Source organism: Suillus clintonianus (assembly GCF_016758775.1).
Source record: "Suillus clintonianus strain FC179 chromosome Unknown DEU56scaffold_10, whole genome shotgun sequence".
Classification (NCBI taxonomy): Eukaryota; Fungi; Basidiomycota; class Agaricomycetes; order Boletales; family Suillaceae; genus Suillus; species Suillus clintonianus.
This window is the reverse complement of record NW_024539234.1, coordinates 391,089-408,856: the sequence shown is the minus strand read 5'-3', so window position 1 is coordinate 408,856 and position 17,768 is coordinate 391,089. Positions and strand designations below refer to the sequence as shown.

Sequence of the window (17,768 nt, the reverse complement as noted above, 5' to 3'; positions counted from 1 at the left end):
TTACATCATTTACCAGAACATTGGGGGGACTCGGTATTCCACAGTGAACCCTCATAGGCATTAGTGCGTATCCGATGCTTAGGTTAGTACCTTTCAAATACGTGGTAACGTCCTCGTGTTATTATCTCCGAACCTGCATCGCGGCGTTTCAGAAGTATGACCGACCGATTGGCTGGTGCTGTTTTTTGCCTGTGATCTTATTACGGACTTGTGTTGGAATGTGGAAAGAGTCGTATGGCTCTTGAATGTCTCCACTTGTTCGGACGGATATGCAATTGCAAAACTTTCAGGTACGATAAATACACAGTCGCCCTTTTATAACAAACGCATCGCAGGACCCAATGTGCGCACCATCATCCTTGCGCAAAAGCTCAGAATTTTTTAAAAGGATGTTGCACGCTGCAATATCGCCGGAGAACGTCCTTCGGGTGAGTGTATGAATTCAATTGTCAAGAGGATGATATAAGAAATCCTGACATGAAGGTCTAGAAGCGATTAGATCAAGATTTACCTGGAGCGGACACTGGCGTATTGTCATGATAGACCTCGTGCTGAGCTTGTGACGCGGTTTTGTCACATCAAAGCCGCAAAATTCCTTGCTACAGGCGAAAATACCTGAACGGTGGTACGATTGTTCGCACTGTCTCCAGCAGCCCCCCTGCGAGCCACATTACTGGTCAGATTGGCTGTAATATGATGACGAAATCATGCACGCTGGCTCGTGAGTCGCGTCAGAACACCTGACGGGTGGTACAACCCTGAGGTTCGTGAACTTGATATTCATTCTGCAGGGTTTATGGTCATATTAAGTGAGCAAATTGTGTGTCATGTTGACGTCTTCAGTGATCCAAGTAGCATGTTTTCCATCACATCGTGGCTAGGGTGCTTTAAGTTGCCCGCGGTGTGTGGGTCTAACTCCCGTACTAACCTGTAACTGTTTTCGACCTGGACTGGTGTGCGAAGCATCAGGAGACCCTGAAAATCTACTATATAAATTTGCAAAATGATCAGGGTGCATTGGGGGTGCTCCCTGAGCTTGAAGTTGAAAAGGGAAATCAAAGCCGCTATTAGGTCCACTGATGGGCCCGCAAGAAAGTTCTAAATCATAAAGAAAGTGGCAAAATTTGTTCCATAGAATTTTATGTTGTCCGTGCCCGATCGGGGTGGAAAAGCCTGAGGGCGCGATCTGCGCCACTCCAAAAAAGGAAAGAGAAGAGCGCGCGTCGGGCAACATGCCCAATTCTGTAAAATTAACCGCTTTGAACTGTAACGCCGCGCGTTTCCTGACGAGGCTAGCCAAACACAAAGAAATGGGTTCTCGGTGTTATCTTTTGACATCCCAGTTAATCACGTCTTACAGACTAGAAATTTGCAACAGCTACCTCCGGTTGCGAGTCATTGACATGGTGGAAGTACGATATTGCTCGGAGCTTGGAAGGTTTCCGGAAGGAAGGAACAAGGTATATGAAGGGGTCTGTGTCACTTTAATTGACCGTGAGGGACATAATACTTTTCAAGGCAAGTTGCAGTTTCTTGTGGTCAATTCAGGGGAAAGTATCCTAATTAGGAAACTGCTCAGACACGGATTCTCTGGACCTACTCTCTTTCTGCACGAAACAATTAGCTCGCACGAACTTACTTATTGATTATCAGGATCAATACGACACCGTACACAATGGCTCAGCGCTCAGCTACTGCTAACGGGGCAGCGACATCAAGATAAACTCTCCAAAATATACGCGACGGGCTGAACATGAGCGGTGATTTGAGTACCCTCCGACGGAAGGTATGCTTCAGTATATGATGAATTGATTATGAGGATCAATACGACACCGTCTTCAATGGCGCAGCTACCGCCAACGGGTGAGCGGTGACTTGAGTACCCTCCGACGGAAGGTATGTTCTCAACTCACCGACTTTATTTCAACAGTCCAACAAGAATCCAACGCTCAAACTGCTTTGGGAATGGACAGCCTCGCCCGCTGAGCCAGTGCGCAGTAAGATATACCGAACGCAGGACAAGAAAATAAGGAACGCCTGATTTCATTCTACGGGAGACTATAAAGAAATGATGGATCAAGTCGAGCCAAAGTAAGTATCGGTCTCGCCAGTGAAAACAGGCCCTAATACAGAAACAATGACTGACTTCCTTCTGTTGAGTCTGTCGACGGAGGCCACTTGCCACCACCATCCCAAACGGCTCGCACAGTAAACTACACTCCAGACTTATTCCCAGCACCCCTGGGTTGACCCTTCACCATTGTCCCTTACCTTAAGATTCCATAACATGTGACCACTCTGGTCCGGCGATCATCGATCATCCTTGACTGCTTCTTCAAAGTTGTTTACTAACATTTCAACTAGGTGTTCTACTACGGTCTAGCAATGTGGCACGTTAAACTGCGAAAGCAAGCTACAATGTGCAACGAGTTAATAGCACAGATATACAACATCAATCAAGCATGTAATCGGAGTCCGTTCCTTTCTGTGCTGTGCGATGGTATAGTAGCTGTATGATGGGAAAGATGTACAGAGAGCGGTGCGAGTGTGTACAAAAAAAGGCACAGTAACAAAGGGGATGCAATGAAGAAACAAGATATATCACGATGACGACGAATCATTTTGAGTGAAACATTGAAAATAAGCAGATGAATCTATGGTGTTCTGTCAACAGCACCGCGGCTTGAAGGCGGTCTTGAATTCCTTGTATATGTCAGTTTCAGTAGTCATCAGTACCCAGGTCAAGCAATCTCACGTTTCTCTGGTGGGTTTGGGCCAGTCCCAAACTTGACTGATCCAGCGAGCCATAGGCACTTCTCGCTTCATGACGGTGGTGATCCAGGGATGGGATAACATTCCTCCTGGTGTAGGGCGATTTAGATGGTCAATAACCAACCTGTGGTAAACATTGATATGACGATACGCAATAGGAGACTGGACGTGAGCTTACGTCTGTCGAATGAAATCTTTCATCTCCTCACTCCATACAATGTTATCACCTTCTTCATCGGCCAGCTGAGGTGGCTGGAGAACAATTCTGATGTAAGCAGGATTCAAAAGCAGGAGGATCCATGTGCCAACCTGTCCCTGGGTGATATAGACAATCAGTTCGATGGAAGTAAGGTCCTCGGGGAATGGGTATCGATTCTGTACAAGTTCCAAGATGGTGATTCCGGTGGACCACACGTCAGCTCGAATGCTATATTCTTGCCCGCTGATGCGTTCCGGCTATAGTGGTCATCAGAAGTGATAGATGCGTGATCGGGTAACGGACGTACAGCCATGTAGAAACTGGTGCCAGTAAAGGTTCCGGCCATAGAGCGGACAAGCTCTCCGGAGACACCAAAATCACAAAGACGAACGACACCTTCCCCAGTAAGCAGGATATTGGATGGTTTGATGTCCCGATGGATAGTTTTGAGCGAATGAAGATAGCTCAGGCCTTGCAAAACCTGGTGAATAATGAATATGACTAAAATCAAAATAAGCTTCAGTAATTACCCCTTCGGCTATACGTCCAGCTACTTTTTCGCTGATACGCGCATTCTTCTCTTTGATTCGTTTTCCAACGGCTTCCAAGCTACGACCAGCGCAATACTCCATCATGACTTTGACCTCACTAGACGATGGTGACATATAGGCGCCATAGAAACGGATTATATTGTGGTGTTTAGACGTCGCAGAGATTGACAACTCGCGTTCGAGCTGTTTTAAAGGCGCCTCGCGAGTGGTGATTGTTTTGCGGGCCAAGATGAAGTTGTTACGTCGGTCTCTGACTTTATGAACAGCTCCACCCTGACCTTCGCCAAGTCGGGAAAGGACTTCTAAAACACCGTCCGACCATTTACTAGAGCTATAATTGGTCGAAGTCTCTTCCGTAGGCGTATAGGACTCGATGGTACTCCTGTCAAATTCAGCAATTAACTGAGCAATGCTGTTATCGCTCCCATCATTGGGTTCGGGAGGACGTGGAGTTTGCAAAGTCAAGAAAGGCCGAACGGTTGCGCCGCCTGGGTTCTCACCGTCCAATCCAGGTGGAATGATTGCAGGACCTTCATAGTAACCTGCATTACCACCATCAGGTGCGATTGGCAGACGAAGCTTGGGTCTTTGATTGACCCTTGGGCCTGCTCCAGGAAGCTGAGGACGCGATGGGCCTGGAGAAGAGCCCACTGGGGGAGGAGATGATGCAGCAGATGAAGGGTGTAAAGCTGACTGATCTTGGGATATTTTGCGAATTGCTAATGGGCGGGTCTCTGGTAGGACGAGTGGGGGTAGTGGCGATTGTGAACGCGGAAGGGTGCGTGGTCCGATAGGACGAGAATGGGTCTGATGCATCGCTGAGTGACGATAAACGACGCGCTAACGAAGCGTAGTCAGTGAGAGAAGAGGAGGCTTAACAAAATGCCCATCACAACTGTTTGATATGCTCTGACATGATATCTGGCGCAGTTGACAAAGTTTACATGGCACTGTAGCCAAGTGGTTACGGCGTCACGTTTAGGTCAAGTGCCAATCCGTGATGGGAAACCTCGCGAGTTCGAATCTCGTCAGTGTCATTTTTTTTTGGCTATTTTTGCGTCCGCGGCGGGATTTGTTGTTGTGTCTTTGATCGATCAATCAGTGTGGACGCATCACATGTGGACACATATGTGCCATTGTCAACGTCCACAGCGACGACGGTATAAAATCTTGCAACACGACGCCCGTTTTTTAAATTATTATTACCATCTGTATCTATGTTTGTATCATCTCCCGACCAAGGTACAGCCTTATGCACTCCACCATCTCCCTCGAAACCCCGTCGCCGTCGTCCAGTGCCGCTACGGCTACAAGGAATTGGTGTTGATCCGAGCCTTCTTGTCGGCAAGGTTTTAAGGAGACTCAGTCGTTCTTCGAAGCATCCCACTTTGACCCTTGACTTCTCGGACAACACTACGTTTCAAATTCTTGTTGATGGTTATGACCCTGTTCACAGGTATGTTCACATCCCCTCATAGCAACAAATCCCTAACAACATACCTTGCAGAGGTCTCCCAAAAGAACTTGAAATGGACTCGTCTCTAGAGCAGCTTCTCAATACACCTACCAAGCAAGCGCTCGTAGAGTGGACAATTGAAGATTGCGCTCTCATAACCTTGACAGACAAGGCATTCGAGTCGAGAGAGAGGGAACAACGGTGGGACCAAAATCATTCCGGAGTCGCGTTTCGCTTCTCTGAAGATCGGATGTGGCATTGCGTCTGGGCCACATTGACCGATCATGACGACGGCACATGCGTATTTCGCAGCTACGATGATGTGTATATTGATCAACTACATCGGTCTCCTCGAAAACGTCGCGCACACGTACCCGACTCTCCCATAGATCTTCGCTGATTTATGTGAGCGTCACATCAATGAAGTCGCTCCTAGCATGAGGTTTCCAAAATAAAAGATATTTTACGTCTTCTCCACACACACATACTAGATCTTACATCTGTACCACCCACTACTGTATCTCGTATACTCCATCGGATTACGCACCGTGCAATTTCAAGGATGACGATCATCTCATGGACTCCATGTTGTGAGGGAAATAAGAAGTGTAGGCGTCAGTGTGCGTCAATGAAACAAGCGAATCACAGTCCTGAGTCGGTGGGTGGCCTTTCCCAACCTATGCTCGATCCGCGATCCACACATAGCCATAAAACGAATTTTGAGCCCATGATCGCACATACCATTCCCGGTCTGCTACATTATGAAGACTGACCGATGCCGATGTTCCGTGCGATAGGAACCAGATTCTAGATCTTTGAATATTCCTATAGGCTGCATGAATAATTTTTGCTATCAGGTATAGTACCCGCTTGAAAAAAATTTGATTAAACAGATACCTAAAAGGCTTATTGATCTGCACTCAGTAAGAGGGTACCAACGTTCATTAGGCAACAGGGGGACATGGCCAGTACATGCAAAGAACCGCAAAACTGAACCAGAAGACAGTTGTCCGAATAACTGCGTTATCAGTGACAGACTAGTACTCCCAGTTATCTCCAGCGTTCAGAGATAAGTAAAATCACCTGTCATCAGGGCCTGGACGAGGCAGTGTGTTAACGCCAGCGAATACAAATGCTCAAGTATCTCGTGGACACAATGGGAGCTAGTGGGCGCCACAAAGCAAAATGCGAAGAAATGGCATATTTTTAAAAGGGGGTTCTGTGGCGAAAATTCCTGCGATCTACAAGGAACGCTCGTCGCGAGATGGCTAGTAAAATGATGCGAGGGGTCCATTACTGAACGGTTTTAGTCCTGCTTTTCGGAGCATGACACCTGCTGATAAGCCGGCGGCAATGTGCCTGTTTTATAATATAAGTTATGTCTGGGCTCAGTGGACGTAAGGCATGAGAGCGAAACCGGAGAGATGGATGGCTACAATCAATTGGCTGGATAGACAAAGTGACGGAACAGAAAGGGAACTTGAAATCGACATAATAACAGGGGAAACCTGATACTGCGCTTTGGAGGATCAGTAATCCCGAGGGTCATGGAGTTATCTGAATGAGTAGCCAAACGTAGAAGTATCTGACCGTGCACTCTTTTGGCTGGACTTCTCTAATCTGGAGAGAATACGCAGCTGATCCAACTCCATGACAACGTTGTACTTACCGTCAAAATGAAGGGACTGCAACAAGCACAAGTGTGTTTAGATGCGGGGTGGTTTGTCAAATCAGTTCAAAATATTTAGTTAACAATACGTACGTACGGAATGAACTTGACTCAATGTCTCAGGTGAGTGCTGCAAGACGTGTATGGGTGATTGTTTCCAGAAAGTCTGCACTGCTTATATTTTGAGGGTCCAAGATCATGAGACCCTGGTGAGCCCTGGCGTGTTCGTAAATGTCCGGTGTCAATCAAGTGAGATGATAATTGGCTCAAGCTTTTATCGGCGAATTGTATATACGCCCAGAATGCTTGCGTGACTCTCAGTTCGGAAACGTGTTAAATGGGGGACCACAATGTGACAAGGATACTAAGCAAATTTGAGTTAAGTATAACCTAGTGGATCCTAATGAGGAATGTTCCCACGATTGTTACATGAGTTGCTCTGTCCGAACTCACCAACCTTGAGGTACCTTCCTTCTTCTGAGTAGTCCTCCAAAATAATCTACCGCTTTCATGTCAAATCCACCTGCTTCATCTTCACCTTCACGTGTCACTTTTGCGTGCTTGACCCATAGAAACATTGGTACTGTCAAGAAACTCAATTCGGTCTTGTTTCCCATCAAGTATAGCGACAAGTTCTATCAGGATATCATAGCACCCGACGTCGAAGACTTCTGCCAGCTCAGTCCGTTTTGTTCTTTCAAGCGTTTACAGACTACACTAACCTCTTTAAGTCTACTACAATGATGTTCCAGTCGGCAACATCTGCTGCAGATTAGAAAATAAAGATCTGTATCTTATGACTATGGGCGTTCTGGCAGTAAGTTATCCCGCTGTCAGTCGTGGCAAATGTTCAAACCATTCCAAGCCCTATCGCTCCAAACAGCTTGGCTCCCAGGCCCTGAAACGCGTCATTAAGGCCGCTGCCTCGCATTCCAAACCCAAAATCAAACGTATATACCTTCACGTACAGGTCTCGAACAGTGACGCCAAGAGGTTCTACGAGAGACACGGGTTCAAAGAAGTGGGCATCAAGGAGGACTACTACAAGAAGATCATGCCACGCGACGCGTGGATATTAGAGAGGATCATCGAATCGGAAGACAAGCAGAACCAGGAGACGCCTCCTCAATCGTGAAATTGCAACCGCTGCTGCTACAATCTCTGACCATACTGTGAATGGTAACTTTCATTCAACGGGAGCATAAATATGTTAACGTGTTACATTGCAGTTTCGCTATGCATCATTCATCCTAGTCCAAGATCTCCTGCATCAAATATCGAATATAAGATTAGTATGTGAAAGTAAATTGCAATCATGCGATTGATGATTCTATATTGTCAAGTTAGCTTCGCAACACGGCACCAACAAGTTACTAACAAAAATGCCAAAACAGCTCCATTTCAATTTGCATCTTCGTCATATCCGCAATGCTTCACAAGCTGGCCAAATGAATGAGTTCATGATTTTCCAGGGGAAATATCTGGCATGGTACCTGGTGCCTTTTCAGCGCATCTTTCCTTGTGAATGTCTTTCCACAGCCTCCGTTGCACAAGAACGGCTTCTCTCCCGAGTGTGTGTCTCTGTGCCGCTTCAAGTCATGTTGCCGGTTAAACGACAGAGCGCACATGTCGCAGGAGAATGGTCGCGATGGAGATGCTGGATATTGCACTGTTGGCGCTATCTGCCCATCAATGACGTATGGCTGCGAGACGTGCGGCGAGGTATGGCTGCGCGAAGGCGCCGCTGGTGGATATGTTTGACTCGGCGAGTGAGCTGGTTGACGGATGGGGTATTCTTGTGGTGGATACATCTGTCGTTGTTGATTGTATGCACTGGCAGCAGGGTTTGAGGAGTAGGATTGTGATGGTGCAGCGGCAGAATTATTTGCTGCGTAGTGCGTGCTCGAGGGTGCCATGGCATTCATTGCATAAGGTGAAGATGAGGCAGGGTGCGTGGACATGTAGTTGCTCGGTGCCGCCTGGAAGCCATGCTGAACTGGTTGATAGGAAGATGATTGGTGAGGAGGCTGCTGCTGCTGACTGTTGGGTAGCCATTGGCTGCCCCGCGGTGGCTGATTAGGGAGGCGCGGTGGCTGATTGGGGAGGAATGTGTAGTTGTGGCGATCGCTCATGATGTTTGTGCTTGACTGAGCAGGAATCGATGTGGGGTAAATGTTGTAATAAGCCTTGGGTTCATATGCATTTTCGGAGCCTCCCAAATCTGTGAGTGTACGGTATCATTGCCGCGTCTCCGTCGGTGACAGTGGCCTAACGGCGTAATCCTCACAGATCTTGCTACGTCTGTCTAGACAAGATTGACGCTCTACGTGCCTGACGGTAAGGTTACTGTCCTGAAGCGGCTCTCAGGCTGGCAACCAGACCCTCCGGAGATGCCTGAATGATGCCTGTCTAACCAAACTTAGATTCAACCGGCCTTTCCAAGCTTCATTTGCAAGGAAAACCTGTTGCAGACTTACAGGACCAATCAGATACACCGACCAATCCACGGAACCGTGAGGTCGTTCACAAAGACTATCAAGGTTGTAATTGCAGCCTGAATGACCTCAACCTTATTTGATCATCGAAACCGGCGACTCATGGGAGACCCGGGTTTGCTCCCGTACAGAGTGGTCTGGTCAATCCATCGCGTTTTCGGATTCGCTGATTTGAGTACTCATCAGATGTTAAGGAATGTCATAGCATAGCCTTGTTCTAATCTCGACAATATTCCCAGCTCCTACTGATCGGACCGTGTTGTGCGAGAAGGCGACATCCACTCTCGTGATGCCAATGCTTTGTACTCTGGAGGCTCCAACGCTCTGAATTCAAGATAAGTGCAAGACCCGGAAGCTTGGATTTTCAACTCCGCGCGTTCATGGACTCATCGTTTTTAGTTTCATAGCACCATATTTGCACAACGGAAATCGTCTTGATACTCTCACCAGCAGGATTGCTTGCATTAAGAGAGATAATGGCCAGGCACCCGTTTGAAAGCAGACATGCGCAAAGATGTAATAATGCGCTAATATGGCCTTTCATCTCCCAACCGCAAAGACCCTCCGAATTTAGCGCATGGATGGTGACATGGTGGCGCGAAGAGGTCGGACTGTGCAGGGCCAACTATGTGGGCATCATTGATTGTTTGGACCCAAAAGTGACTGCGTACGTACCTATAAGGATCGTTGCATAGTGTTCATGGTATTTGAATTTGGCGGGATGCAGTAACTATCCTGAGTTAATACAACTCACAAAAGACCGATGATCGTGCGCTTGTCAGGGAGCAGCGATGACATGGGCGTAGGAGGACCTGCCGCCCATCACTGAATGCAGGGAGGACTGATAGAAATTGACAGGAGCACGAGGCCGGCACGAGGTGGGAATAGTTGGTACATAACTTGGTCATATTTGAACAAATTTGTCCGTAATTTGCTTGTCGAATGTCAATCGAATGTCATACAAACTTGAACCTGCAGCCGCTATATGTCTAAACGCGCCCAACCGTCGCCATCAACGTCGAAGCCTAAGCGAACAAAGGTCGCCTCAGATCAGTCATCATTGGAGACTTTCTTCGGATCTTCTCCGAGGCTTAATACTTCTCCAGCCAATTCTAGGGTGGGGAAGGGGGAAATCAATGTAGAACTGAACGCAAAGAAGATCGCTACCCCAGACGTCATTGACCTGACGTCGGATTCTGAGCCAGAGCCTAGGTCTGATGCTCCCCCTCAAGTCGATCTTCGTGGTTTGACGTCAGGGGTTGTTCAACATAGTCCTCAAACACCCTCCTGGCGGCCCGTTCTTATGAAAAATGACGTTGCTGCCTTGCCAAATTATCAGCCATTAGGAGTTGATCTTTTTGTGTATGACGTCCAGGAAAATCCCTGGCTAGCCAACGAGCCGGCGCCTTATTCGTTCCTCGTTCATGCCCTTGTCACGTTATCAGGAACACGCTCTAGGATTATCATTCTCAACACGCTCACAAATACCCTCAGGACTTTGCTCAATTGGCATCGGCCATCACTACTGCCATCGCTATACCTCCTTTCTAATTGCCTGTCTCCTCCGTACTCTCCGGTCGAGCTGGGTATTGGCTCCTCAATTATATCCAAGGCAATCCAACATATTTCTGGCCTATCATCAGCTGCTCTTAGGCGTCTCTACAACTCATCCGGTGACCCCGGTGATGTTGCATTTGAGGCAAAGTCAAATGTTCGCACCTTAGTGCCTCATCCTCCACTATTCATTGTGGCTGTGTACGAGTCTTTGTTGAAAATTGCCAACTCTAAGGGACAAGGCGCAGCCAAACAGAAGCAAGACTTCGTCGAGAAACTCCTTGTAGCGGCTAAAGGAGAAGAGTCGCGCTACCTTGTCCGTACCCTATCGCAGAATCTACGCGTTGGCGCAGTAAGGACGTCCATCCTGACTGCGCTGGCAAGAGCCTTAGTCTTGACTTTGCAACCTAGTCTGGGAGGTCCTGTTCGCGATTATTCGTCTTACCATGCCACCTCACAATCAATTTCCTCCGTTCAACCCCTCGCAGCAGAAGGAAAGAAAGTTTTTGATCCGGCCCGCGATGAACTCCATGAGAAATTCATCCAGGCTGAAGCGTTGGTTAAAAAAGTGTTCGTCCAACATCCGAACTATGAGCACATCGTAGCTGGTCTATTCAATGGTGGATTGGATAGTCTTGAAGAACATGTTCCTTTGACTGTCGGTGTGTGTTTTGCTCCCTCCGTGAACGACTACATAAATCATCGATAGGAATTCCCTTGCACCCGACTCTGGGCTCTCCCACTCGATCATTGGATGAAATATACGACCGTTTGGGGGATCTACCCTTTGCTGCAGAATTCAAGTATGATGGTCAACGCGCCCAAATACACGGGGTACGAGGAGGGAACAACGGCAATCCTTCCGTTCATATTTTCTCCCGTCATCTAGAAGATATGACCACTAAGGTCAGCTGTGCACTTCCGTGGACGCGGCGCCCTCATCTGATTGGCAAACACTAGTATCCCGACATCGTTCACCTTGTTAAATGCATCTTCAAAGATCAGCCGCGGCTGCAATCTTTTATTATCGACTCTGAGATTGTTGCCATAGATCCAGCTGACGGCGGCCTGAAGTCATTTCAGGAGCTCTCGAATAGGGCAAGGAAGGATGTGGAAATGAGCGATATTAAAGTTTCTGTTTGCGTGTATGCCTTCGATCTGATGTATCTTGATGGTGAGGTGCGTGCTTCCGATTTCACGCCAACCACGTCAATCGAAAGTCATTTATGTCCCTCGGCAGGTCTTACTTGCCCGGCCCTTTCGAGAGAGGCGCTCGTTGCTGAGGTCTCGCTTTCCGCCTTTCTTACCAAGTGACAAAGGAGCAGGTCGTTTTGACCATGTTGAAAGTTGTGAGAGTGATGCGGGCAGAGATGCTATTGAGGAGTTTTGGCAGAAAGCTATAGAGAGCCGCTCTGAGGGTCTCATGATCAAGGCGAGACAGTGTCTGATGTGCTTATCGGTATTACTAACGCTTAGCTACTAGCTCTTAAGCAGCGGCACCATGGAAGAAGATGGAACGCAAAAAGGAAATGGAAAGCGGAAACAATTGTCTGCGACTTATGAACCCGGTATGTATGAGCCATTCCTTAGTGTTCTTTTGGTGAATTTTCACAGATAAACGGACATTTGCTTGGCTGAAGCTGAAAAAGGACTATGTTGTGGGCCTCGGGGATACCCTCGATATGGTTCCTATTGGGGCGTGGCATGGGAACGGAAGGAAAGCAGGGTGGTGGAGTCCAGTTTTGCTTGCCATCCGAGATCCCAGCAATGACTGCCTTGTTGCCGTCTGCAAGTGCATGTCTGGTAAGTGATATTTATCGTAGCTCATGATAAAATATTGAACTATTATTTGCCGCAGGATTTTCGGACGCGTTCTACAAAGTTTGTAATACAGTACGTCTTTTTGGGCTACTTACTCATCGTACCTTTCGTATCAGGAGATGGTTGCACATTACTCAGAGGGGTCCGATAATTGCTCTAGACAACCCCTTTGGGAAACCAATACAGGAGGTGCCGATATTATTTTTGAACACAAGAGTTCATGGCTGATTTGTTTTCCAGGTTTCAGGCCCGACGTTTACTTCAGGCCCCATAAGGTGTGGGAGATACGAGGGGCAGAGTGAGTCTACTACAAGTCGTCAGTGTTGCAGACGAATATCTACTCACACTATTATTTCAGTATCACTTTGAGCCCCGTATCTCTGGCAGCATTGGGCCTGGTTTCCTCCTTGAGGGGCCTCAGTCTTAGATTCCCGCGATTTATAAAGGCCCGAGAAGATAAATCGCTGGAGCAAGCCAGCACTACAGATTTTCTTGCACAGATGTGGAAAGACCAACAGGGGAATTCCAAAGCCACTGTGGGGGACGCTGATGATTACGATTTAATGGATGTAGAGGTGGGCCCAGAAGAGATCGCTGGAGGAGTGGAAGAGTTGGTTGACTTCGAACCTTAACAATTTAGGTTAACATTCATTTGTAGCAAGGCTTTTGGGTGTTCCCCCTTTCGAGTACTTCGGACTACGTGTCATCATTACATACGCTCATACAAACATCAATGATACGATACTATGAGTATATACGGGGCAAATCCCAAACAACATACAGTGCTGTCCGACATGGGACAATAAACTCAGAAAAATAATTTTGGCACCATGCCAGCATATGCTTCTAATTCTTTGTTCTGAACACATCCATTAAGCATTTCCAACACGCAAATCAGTCGAAAGGTGGTTCGCCCGTCAACATGCTACGTTAGACAATACTTTGCAATACTTGCACAACAATCTGTTACCAAACTTAAAGTTTCGGCACATTTTCGGTATAATATGCTTGTATTTGGCTTGTGTGGCGCAACTGTGGCGTAATAAGATAAGATCGCCCAACACACCCGTCCAACGAATTTGAATAGTCACCGGTCGACCGGAGACTTTATTTCGCACAAGTGCTTCTAGGTTTGCTCAGCGCCAGTGCGGTTCTCCACACTCCGAACGGTGTTGAACTTTATCAAGCGGCATTCCGTGTCTCGTAAGGCCTCAAAGTTTACCAACTTGTAATGAAGTAACCATGTGGGTGGGGCTGATTATCCATTGAAGGGTCCATGTCAAATCGCTGTCTGCAGCATGCTTTCAATGCGACAGCAATGCTATCCAAGAGGCCCACCCGTTAGCGGCATCCCACCTCCAGGATGATGGCATTCAACGGTGTAGTGTCCTACAAACGACATGGAAAGTCGTGCCCCTCTGAATCAAAGTTTCTTCCCCCCAAGAAAACATTCATGTTTAACATGTTCTGTGCTGCCACGTGGACTGGTAAATTCTCTACGCATTCGCGTTTGACCGCGTGATACGCGTCAATTTCTAAGATCTAGGAGGTATGTGTGACCGTTGGACGTACGCATGTCGCATTTAGGAGAATATACTGGGATGCAAACGCTAGAGGATGTTGTTGCTCACAATACGCACGCTCGACGTTTGTCTATTGGTCATAGGTGGGACGCAAAGCTTTGTCAAATACCTGGTACACCCACTTGATCTAATCTCTTCTATGTGTCCACTAGTACATTGCCAAAGCCTTACGTCCAAGAAATTTCACCTTCCCACCCCAACCCACACCCAGCTGTACTGGGCCAGTTCGAAGCTGACTGGCTAGTCCGACTCGGAGGAGATACTCGCCTATCGCCGCGTCAATGAGCCTCTCTGGGCATGTGTTCGTTTACCCTTTCACAAAAACTCTCACAGACGATCGCTAACATTCCTTGCAAGGCTGACTTCCGTGACTGGCAGCTGTCGGTTACAACCCTTGCAGGGACAATGTGTTCGCATTGGATCCACCCTCGTTGAATACCTTTTTCGGAACGTGCCTTTCGACATCGTGCAAATCTGATTCCACTCCTGCTCGCGGTGATACGCATAATGGCGCCTTACGTACAACCTGCTCCTGCCCTGCACGAACAGATCCGCTGGATTGATATCATCCCCTATCCCCCCACTGTTTGCCAACTCATCTCGGAGTCATGACGTGGAGATCCGCCCGTTTTCGTAGGTGCGCCTAGAATTTGAGTATCCATTGGGCTGGCATCGCCGGGCCCTAACGTTTTTGCTATGACTCAATCCTCGGGCCGGAAAACGTCGTGTGCTTTCGCTTCACGTCTATACTGGCATACTCACCAAATACACATAGTCACGCCCTTTCAAGCTATCATTTGACCCAATACTCGGTACAAATGCCTTGCACACGATCGTCCACTTGTGCCATATCCTAACGCTTTGAAATATGTCATGTTATGTGCACAATTTGTCGTGTAGCTCCAGCTTTTGATCTTCGAACTTTCTACCATCTACTCTATACCCAAGCAGAAATTCAGTTGCCCAGATAACCACCTCATATTTAATTACTCCAAAGTAAAGTTCAGCCACGAAGTACAGGTAAATGATAACCATGAGAAAATTGGTGCCAGAGGACTTTTATGTAGTAACCGGACGTTTCTCAAGATTAGGAGAGTATTACTTCCGTTCCATCAGACTGGGGCCGCCGATCGCAGGGATACTATGTTGAATTGGTCCATTTGTACCAGAATTTATCTGCTTCCACAGCACTAACCATCGTCATGGGAGGTGTGCATTATCTTGTCACCGGCTTGGGTAAGTAAATTCACATTGTCATAACAGCAGGAAGAACTCAACAATAACACGCTGTGTAGAGAAAGGTCCCACAAGACAATATTGCCTCATTAATTCATGGCCCAGACTCTCACAAGACTAATCAGAGCATCCTTGTCTTGCTGAGCATAGCTCTCTCCAAAAACCGAAACGACTCGGTCCCCGAGACGCCCGTCTGTTACTAATTGCTGCCATTCCGCGTCCCGTCGTTCCGCAATCTGCTGCAGGTAGGCGTACGAAATCAGAAGCTCCTTCTTCACGGTTAGAATCGCAGGACTGGAAGTGCGTCCAGACCCTGTAAGGAGGTGGACGACGTCACTGGCGGGAGGCATGGAAATTTTACTCGCGGAAAAGGAGGCTGACGAGTCGTTTGCACTGGAGGATGACAGGTTCTCCTCTTTCGCAGCAATGCCTCGTGCTGCTCTCACAGCTCGCGCTGTTGGCTTGGGGCGACGGTTGGAAGGGTTTTTCCCACTTGATTCATCGGAAAGGAACTTGCGGCACAGGGCCAGTTTGAACAGTTGTGCTGATTGCGACAGATGAAAGCCAGACATGAAAGTTTGAATGATTTCTGGGGAGGCTGAATACAGTCGTGACGTGACTTGCTCCAGAAACATGTTGAAGTCGAATTCTGCCGTTAGACAAATTCCGATGAGCTGCGAAGAATATCAGGCGAATCGTTCATAACAAGCAAAGCATATTCACCAGAGTCATCAGTTCGAGACCCAGCTGCCGTCGCTGCGGCTGGTCTTGCGAAACACAATAGAACACGATGTCTAGGGGTGCATCAGCTTCCCACCGAAGACCAGTACCGCTTCTTGGCGGGGGAATCTGCAACAACAATAATGGCGAATGCTTCGCTGCATATTATCTCAGTCAAAGGGTTGCTGCTATGAGGTGGCCTCCCACCTGAAGCATCCCCAGATGTCAAGTATTCGTCCCGCTGGAAGAGCTCGACCAGCCACCGCAAGACTAGCCAAGCATGCTCTGCAACAGGAGCGAGAACTGAATTGCTGCGATCTGCCTCATATTCTTCAGTATCAGTGATGAGTTTGCCGCGCTTCTTCTTCCCTGCTAGTAGGGACGGCGGAGGGATTTTTATTCGCGGCACGAAACCCTCCTTGAGTATTGCCCAGCAGTGCTTCGCGTCCTTAATACACAGGGACTCCTTTGCTACAATAGAGTCATGATCATCACCTTCGAATGTCAATTCGTTGTTCCTGCGCGGTTGTGGCAAAGCCTGAAAGAGGGATGTAGGTGTATTTGTTCTAACAAAAGATAATAACAAGCGTTGCGCGGCTTCTGATGCATTGACTGAAGGAGCAAAGGTCATTTTCGGTGCCTGATGCTTTTGTTTTGTAGGGGAGCTTTTTGATGGCGAAGCAGGGTTGAGATCGCGCTCTTCCACATACCCGAGGGATGATGGCGGGGGATACAATGCAATGTAGAAGAGCTGACGTATGAGAGACCTAAGCACTACTTTCAATGTTCCTCGAGAAAAGAGAACCCAAATGACCTTACACGGGTGGTTTGAAGTTTTCGGACCTTAGCTGTTCGAGCACTGCGATGCCAGACTCGTATTGGCCCTCCTCAAAACATGTTTCTACTAGACCACGTTGATTGCGTGTCATCTCACATTCTTGAGGGTGTTGATGCGAGGAGGAGGGCGACACCATGGTGAGTGTTCGTAGTAAAGTGAATACGCCTGACAATTGGTAACGTTACCGTGACTATACGCGTCGATAACGTGACTTGCAAGTTTCACCAAGAAACGGAACGGAGAACACAAGTACATGTCCACAGCGGGCTATGGAATGGCCATCAGCGCTAAGGCGCAGAGTCACGGCCTTTGAAACAACTGCTACGTGGAAAGATGAATACTGTATTATTTCTGTCACAAGGACGACCATTCAATATAGTCAAAAGCGAATGCGGCGGTTCATGCAGGTCCAATCGTTGCTTTCATGACATGCACTGTCAGTAAGTTATACTAGAGTGCTTGCCAAATGCAACTATGGCTAACTTTACCTTGTTTTCACTGCTTGAATTTGACTCAGTCTTTAGGGACCGGTCGCCACTAGTTCTGCATGCGTACCCATCTATAGGGTTTGCGTTTCCTGAGAAAGCTAATGGGAAATCTGGTCGTCACTTGGACTCACTGGTTCACTGATGGCAGCCGTTCAATGGCTGTGAGATCGTCGTCGAACAGTCATGCTGACAGACTTTTTTAGCCCGTGTACCGCGGTATACGTGTTTGCCATTATGCAAAAGAGGTACGGTTAGCAATTGGAAGTGCTAATGCCCGACGCGATTCGGTGAATGTCAATCTCCTCAGATCATGGTGAGGGCTGTACGTGTTTGTATACGGGTAGGCTCGTGACCAGCCTTGCCAGGCGTACTTACCACGGGTGGTC

The 17,768-nt window shown here is 47.8% G+C and overlaps 6 protein-coding genes and 1 non-coding gene across 7 annotated transcripts; 4 read left to right on the top strand and 3 right to left on the bottom strand.

Moving 5' to 3' along the window:
* Window positions 1–2,160: 2,160 nt before the first annotated feature.
* Window positions 2,161–4,439, bottom strand: DEU56DRAFT_780488 (kinase-like domain-containing protein). Its single transcript, XM_041351962.1, has 7 exons — window positions 3,502–4,439; window positions 3,279–3,452; window positions 3,082–3,228; window positions 2,951–3,024; window positions 2,756–2,896; window positions 2,362–2,703; window positions 2,161–2,298 (listed from the first exon to the last, which is right to left on the bottom strand). Exons 1-6 carry the CDS (start codon window positions 4,336–4,338, stop codon window positions 2,655–2,657), a joined length of 1,422 nt encoding a protein of 473 aa, XP_041212741.1. The 5' UTR covers window positions 4,339–4,439; the 3' UTR covers window positions 2,161–2,298; window positions 2,362–2,654.
* A 29-nt stretch (window positions 4,440–4,468) lies between these two features.
* Window positions 4,469–4,559, top strand: DEU56DRAFT_t41. The gene has a single exon. It is a non-coding gene; the product is annotated as a tRNA-Leu (tRNA).
* A 1-nt stretch (window position 4,560) lies between these two features.
* On the top strand, window positions 4,561–5,744 carry DEU56DRAFT_780486 (uncharacterized protein). The gene is made up of 2 exons (XM_041351961.1): window positions 4,561–4,978; window positions 5,030–5,744. The coding sequence occupies exons 1-2, from the start codon at window positions 4,740–4,742 to the stop codon at window positions 5,376–5,378; spliced, it is 588 nt and encodes a 195-aa protein (XP_041212740.1). The 5' UTR covers window positions 4,561–4,739; the 3' UTR covers window positions 5,379–5,744.
* A 1,413-nt stretch (window positions 5,745–7,157) lies between these two features.
* Window positions 7,158–7,782, top strand: DEU56DRAFT_728833 (N-acetyltransferase NAT13; the record flags this gene model as incomplete). Its single annotated transcript, XM_041348064.1, has 3 exons — window positions 7,158–7,329; window positions 7,379–7,464; window positions 7,513–7,782. The coding sequence occupies 3 exons, from the start codon at window positions 7,158–7,160 to the stop codon at window positions 7,780–7,782; spliced, it is 528 nt and encodes a 175-aa protein (XP_041212739.1).
* A 109-nt stretch (window positions 7,783–7,891) lies between these two features.
* DEU56DRAFT_33304 (uncharacterized protein) lies at window positions 7,892–9,142 on the bottom strand. The gene is made up of 3 exons (XM_041345715.1): window positions 8,141–9,142; window positions 8,026–8,087; window positions 7,892–7,977 (listed from the first exon to the last, which is right to left on the bottom strand). Exons 1-2 carry the CDS (start codon window positions 8,777–8,779, stop codon window positions 8,049–8,051), a joined length of 678 nt encoding a protein of 225 aa, XP_041212738.1. The 5' UTR covers window positions 8,780–9,142; the 3' UTR covers window positions 7,892–7,977; window positions 8,026–8,048.
* Window positions 9,143–10,064: 922 nt separating this feature from the next.
* Window positions 10,065–13,269, top strand: DEU56DRAFT_780456 (ATP-dependent DNA ligase). Its single transcript, XM_041351960.1, has 10 exons — window positions 10,065–11,358; window positions 11,406–11,602; window positions 11,657–11,875; window positions 11,937–12,128; window positions 12,180–12,264; window positions 12,311–12,499; window positions 12,555–12,577; window positions 12,634–12,706; window positions 12,758–12,815; window positions 12,876–13,269. The coding sequence occupies exons 1-10, from the start codon at window positions 10,128–10,130 to the stop codon at window positions 13,147–13,149; spliced, it is 2,541 nt and encodes an 846-aa protein (XP_041212737.1). The 5' UTR covers window positions 10,065–10,127; the 3' UTR covers window positions 13,150–13,269.
* A 1,778-nt stretch (window positions 13,270–15,047) lies between these two features.
* DEU56DRAFT_780432 (uncharacterized protein) lies at window positions 15,048–17,255 on the bottom strand. The gene is made up of 7 exons (XM_041351959.1): window positions 17,220–17,255; window positions 17,111–17,161; window positions 16,876–17,059; window positions 16,264–16,823; window positions 16,060–16,214; window positions 15,379–16,010; window positions 15,048–15,320 (listed from the first exon to the last, which is right to left on the bottom strand). The coding sequence occupies exons 3-6, from the start codon at window positions 17,028–17,030 to the stop codon at window positions 15,426–15,428; spliced, it is 1,455 nt and encodes a 484-aa protein (XP_041212736.1). The 5' UTR covers window positions 17,031–17,059; window positions 17,111–17,161; window positions 17,220–17,255; the 3' UTR covers window positions 15,048–15,320; window positions 15,379–15,425.
* Between the last annotated feature and the right edge of the window lie 513 nt (window positions 17,256–17,768).

What these genes read in the sequence shown, in the direction of transcription:
- DEU56DRAFT_780488 (XM_041351962.1), bottom strand. Translation starts at nt 4,338, where the DNA reads ATGCATCAGACCCATTCTCGTCCTATCGGACCACGCACCCTTCCGCGT. An exon ending in GCACCAGTTTCTACATGGCT is followed by an intron (nt 3,229 to 3,278) that starts GTACGTCCGTTA and finishes TGACCACTATAG; the next exon opens with CCGGAACGCATCAGCGGGCA. An exon ending in TCTATATCACCCAGGGACAG is followed by an intron (nt 3,025 to 3,081) that starts GTTGGCACATGG and finishes ATTGTTCTCCAG; the next exon opens with CCACCTCAGCTGGCCGATGA.
- DEU56DRAFT_780486 (XM_041351961.1), top strand. Translation starts at nt 4,740, where the DNA reads ATGTTTGTATCATCTCCCGACCAAGGTACAGCCTTATGCACTCCACCA. An exon ending in GGTTATGACCCTGTTCACAG is followed by an intron (nt 4,979 to 5,029) that starts GTATGTTCACAT and finishes CATACCTTGCAG; the next exon opens with AGGTCTCCCAAAAGAACTTG.
- DEU56DRAFT_780432 (XM_041351959.1), bottom strand. Translation starts at nt 17,030, where the DNA reads ATGGTGTCGCCCTCCTCCTCGCATCAACACCCTCAAGAATGTGAGATG. An exon ending in GACATCTGGGGATGCTTCAG is followed by an intron (nt 16,215 to 16,263) that starts GTGGGAGGCCAC and finishes GATAATATGCAG; the next exon opens with CGAAGCATTCGCCATTATTG. An exon ending in GTCTCGAACTGATGACTCTG is followed by an intron (nt 16,011 to 16,059) that starts GTGAATATGCTT and finishes TATTCTTCGCAG; the next exon opens with CTCATCGGAATTTGTCTAAC.
- DEU56DRAFT_780456 (XM_041351960.1), top strand. Translation starts at nt 10,128, where the DNA reads ATGTCTAAACGCGCCCAACCGTCGCCATCAACGTCGAAGCCTAAGCGA. An exon ending in ACATGTTCCTTTGACTGTCG is followed by an intron (nt 11,359 to 11,405) that starts GTGTGTGTTTTG and finishes AATCATCGATAG; the next exon opens with GAATTCCCTTGCACCCGACT. An exon ending in CTGAGGGTCTCATGATCAAG is followed by an intron (nt 12,129 to 12,179) that starts GCGAGACAGTGT and finishes CTTAGCTACTAG; the next exon opens with CTCTTAAGCAGCGGCACCAT.
- DEU56DRAFT_33304 (XM_041345715.1), bottom strand. Translation starts at nt 8,779, where the DNA reads ATGAGCGATCGCCACAACTACACATTCCTCCCCAATCAGCCACCGCGC. An exon ending in ATGCGCTGAAAAGGCACCAG is followed by an intron (nt 8,088 to 8,140) that starts GTACCATGCCAG and finishes TCATTTGGCCAG; the next exon opens with CTTGTGAAGCATTGCGGATA.